General features: G+C 37.9%; 1 protein-coding gene across 1 annotated transcript in view; it reads right to left on the minus strand.

The window, feature by feature from the left end:
- LOC117110444 (follistatin-like) overlaps positions 1-4,182 on the minus strand; it is a 27,821-nt gene that overhangs the window by 9,657 nt on the left and 13,982 nt on the right. The window contains exon 3 of the mRNA XM_033253153.1: positions 2,035-2,256. Coding sequence (XP_033109044.1) covers positions 2,035-2,256 — 222 coding nt within the window. The remainder of the gene's footprint in view (positions 1-2,034; positions 2,257-4,182) is intronic.

Below are 4,182 nucleotides of genomic sequence, written 5' to 3' on the forward strand. Positions count from 1 at the left end.
ATATGTTGGGTCAAATTTGTGTGGACGTTGAAAAATACAGGGGGAGTCTTTATGGCCCAAAATAGTGATTTTAGACCACACTGGTAATGTAATTCGACAGGCAAATTACAGTAATATTTTTAGCAAATTTCTTGGAAAAAATTTCGTAGGCATAGGGCCTAGGCCTAGCTAGGTATACAGTAATTTCATTTTACAATAGTTTGGAACGATATCAGGAGTGGGGTTTGCGGCAGTGGCCTACTAGGACTACAATTTATTTGAAGCTATCTTGGGTCCGATTGTGCACACCAGTTGGGCCCAATCGTCTGTCACCCGAAGTTTTCATTACGATGATCAAGAACGTATACTATCTAGGCCCTAGGCTAGGTTTAGATTGCTCACTCTGCTACGTGTACTACCGCATAACAAAGAGAAAGCGACCCACGCGGTGCATTCTTAAATTTTACACACAAATGTATTAGACGATAACACGATATCACTGACTGAACGATCTACCACCCTCGTATCGCAGTAACTACTGTACTGAACTAGGCCTAATGTTTTTGTGAACTAGAGTGCTGACAAGATGGCGGAGCAATGAAGAGTTATGTACCCGACAGTCGGCTGCCTCTGTATCTTCAATTTGCATTCAAAGGGTACATTGCTGCATAGCCAACTGTCGGGGATATAGTACCTTCATATGACTACTCATACAACAGAAAAAAAACGTCACATGGAGTTAGTGAGATCTAAATGAAAAAAACCATGTATTTCAGCAAATATTAAAAACTTTTTGTTTTATTTTAGGCCTTCTTCAAAATACCTATGCCACAGCAGTTGATTTTTTTTGCCGTAAAATCAAAATAGTTTCATCCATGCCGACTTGCCGATCGGTTAGCGTGAGCCCTGACTGAACTCTGCAGAAACATCACATCGATCTTCGCATCGTGAGGTAAAACAAAATGTCGGAAAACTTTTCTTTGACGCATGCGCATTTGCATAAATGTCTACACACATACGCACACACATACTACACACAATAAAAAACAAAGGGAAAACAGTGATAGAGTGATTACAATAGTTCCTTTTGCATTACATGCATAGGAACTAAAAAAAGTGTTAAAACAACAGATTTTAGGTTTAGTAAGTTTTATGATTGGTCAATTTGACCTTTGACAGTTGATATCTCGAAAACGCCCCGGCTGATCACCCTTCAGATTTGTAATCTGCGTAAAATTCGGGTCTAGAAAAGTTGGATGAAAATTTGTCCCTCGCCGGGTGGTGATTCCTCGCTTCTGCTACTGGACTAGTAGTTTGAGGGCAGCAAATAATTCAACATGCTAGCTTCATCAAGTGCATATTATTATAATTGGTCAATTTAACAGTTGACCCTAATATTGACGGATTAAATGATTAGATCTGCTTATTGTTTGAGGATTTATATATCTAAAAACTTAAGAAAACAAAAACACGACATTTTAGACTTCATCATTGATTATTATTATAGTAAGTTCATTCTTTTGGCTAATTTTGAACTTTGACCTTATTGTCGGCAGACCTAATTGTTTGATTTGAGGTTTTTTTAATGATGATTGTGTACATAAATCACAAATTATTTAAACAATGATTGTTGCTTTCCTGATTGGTTATTATTGTAAATTATTTTGGCCAACTAATTGGTGAATTTTGACCTTTGACCCCAAACATTGTGTGAAAAAATAATTTGATTTACTTATTTAATGACAATTGGATATCTGAAAGCATACCAAAGTGATTATGTTTTAGGTTTTATAATTGGTTATTCTAGTAAATTGATATAGATCTAATTGTTCAATTTTAAACTTTGACCCCCTCATATATCAAAAAAAGCCCCATCACCCTCCATTTTCGAAATCTACACAAAAAAATTGGAAAAGTTGGATAAAAATTTGTCCTTTGTCGGGTGATGATTCTCCCTTCTGCTACTGGACTACACCACATTCGGTTCATTAACCGATACTGCAGCAAGCTATATCTGCTCTGTCATTGGTCAAAAAGGAAGACAAGGATACTTACTTGTGCATACACCGTAGTATGCAATTTCAAAAGATTCTCCTAAACGGCATCTGCTGCGGTAGAGTTTACAGGGGCGATCGTAGGTTTTATCGTTGGTGCCACATACGGCGCCATCGTGTTCTGCGTCGTACTTACTGCAATTCAAGTTGCAGAAACAGACGGGACGGTGTTTCCTCATTCGGCACTTCTTATCGGGACCACAATCGACGTCGTCACAGTCCACTAAAAGATAGCAATCAAACACATCTACATTTAAGGTAAGCTAATATATACTGTTTATGTTGAGCTAATACAGGCCTACTTACTTTTGACTTTGAAAAAAATACTTAGGTCAGGGGCGGATATAGGATTTAACAATGGTAGGTGAGTGGGTGGGTGGGTGGCTAGGTAGTGTAGACGGGGTCTGGGTACCCTCCCATAAAATGTTTTTTGTTTCTATGAGGTGGGGGAGGGGGGCTGGAAATGCATTTTCCCGCATTCTGAAGTCTTTTAATGACGTTCACTTTCTAAAACTTTCAGGTTTATTTCTGTGTTAAAATGATGACAATGGTCACATTGGCAGCTGCCCATGTAGGCCTACTCACCAATGAACCTTCCGTTAAAATCCGCAAATTGGATATTGTTGATTAGGTAACGTAACATAACCTGATAGAGTAAACGTAAATATGCCTAGACATGTGTGTTTGTGGGACTTGACGTCAAGGGCGTCGATCCGTAGTTAAAAGTGAGGGTAGGGGGTGTGGGGTGGGGGGTGTAGAGCCCACAAATGTAAAATCTACCACAAATGTAAAAATAACCACAAATGTCAAAACATTCTACCCGCAAATGTCAAAATAACCGCAAATGTCATAACATGTCAACTGCAAATGTAAAAATAACCACAAATGTAAAAAAAAGATCTCCCACAAATGTAAAAATCTGTTTAACCACAAATGTAGTAACATTTCACCTACAAAAGCAAAAATTTCCATTTTTACCTCAAATGTCATAACATGTCAACCGCAAATGTAAAAATTGTCCTTAGCACTTAAATCCTTACAATATTCGAAGACCCTAATTAACTGCTATAGTAGAGCAGCTAAAGCACCAAGTTGCGCATCTAGACAGGGCCCATCCAAGGATAAACTGCTATTTTTCCGGTCGAGGTTTTCCCCAAACTATTTGAAATAAACTTGGGGCCACCCAGATTTTTACCTCAAATCCAAGATGGCCTCCAAAATCCAAAATGGCCGCCAAAATTAAAATTATTAGAGATATACAGCATATTTATTCGGTGTTGTCAACTTTTTTTTAAGTGGAATTGTCACCTCAGACCTAAGCCTTTCAAGATCAATCAAGGGGCACCAAGAATTCAAATCCAAGATGGTCGCCAAAATCCAAAATGACCACCGAAAATCACAATTATTAGAGAAATGTAGCATATTATTCGGTTATGTCAATGTTTTTTTCAGTTGATTTGTCACCTGGTACCGTACATAAACCATTGAAGATCAGTCGAGGGCCACCCAGAAATTAGCCTCAATCCAAAATGGCTAACAAAATTAAAAATGGCCGCAAAAAATACAATAATTTCAGATTTGCAGATTATTTATTGGTTCCAAATGTCGATGTTTTTTAGGGGATTTGTCATCTGAGATATAAACCCTTCACGGTCAATCGAGGGCCACCCAGAATTTGGTCTTAAACCAAAGATGGCCGCCAAAATCCAAAATGGCTGCTAGAATTAATTTAATTCGGTAAATTCTGCCTATTTTTTTTCCCTGTTAACGATTTTAAGTGGATTTTTGCTGAAACATGTACATTTGAAGTTAACTTTAAGGCAACCCAAAAGTTCACTTCATATCCAAGATGGCCGATAAATAAAAAATGTCGACAAAATTACCTAATAGTAAGATGTATACTGCCTGCAATTTTGTTTATTCTCATCTCACCTTGCCTATTGTTTCTAATCATGCTTGCATGAAATTCTCACTTTATACTATCTGGCTTTTCTACCCTCACACGATCCACTGAGGAAGGACTAGTGTTGCCCAAAAGCTCTGGCTCTATTCCTGGCTGTTTACTTATATTCACTTTTTAGCTGTTGCTTATAAAATTTGTATCTCTACCGAGATCCAGCCGTCGTTTCCCACAGCATATACATATACA

Source organism: Anneissia japonica, unplaced genomic scaffold (genome assembly GCF_011630105.1).
Source record: "Anneissia japonica isolate Jap-2015-1 unplaced genomic scaffold, ASM1163010v1 scaffold287936_len456577_cov159, whole genome shotgun sequence".
Taxonomy (NCBI): domain Eukaryota; kingdom Metazoa; phylum Echinodermata; class Crinoidea; order Comatulida; family Comatulidae; genus Anneissia; species Anneissia japonica.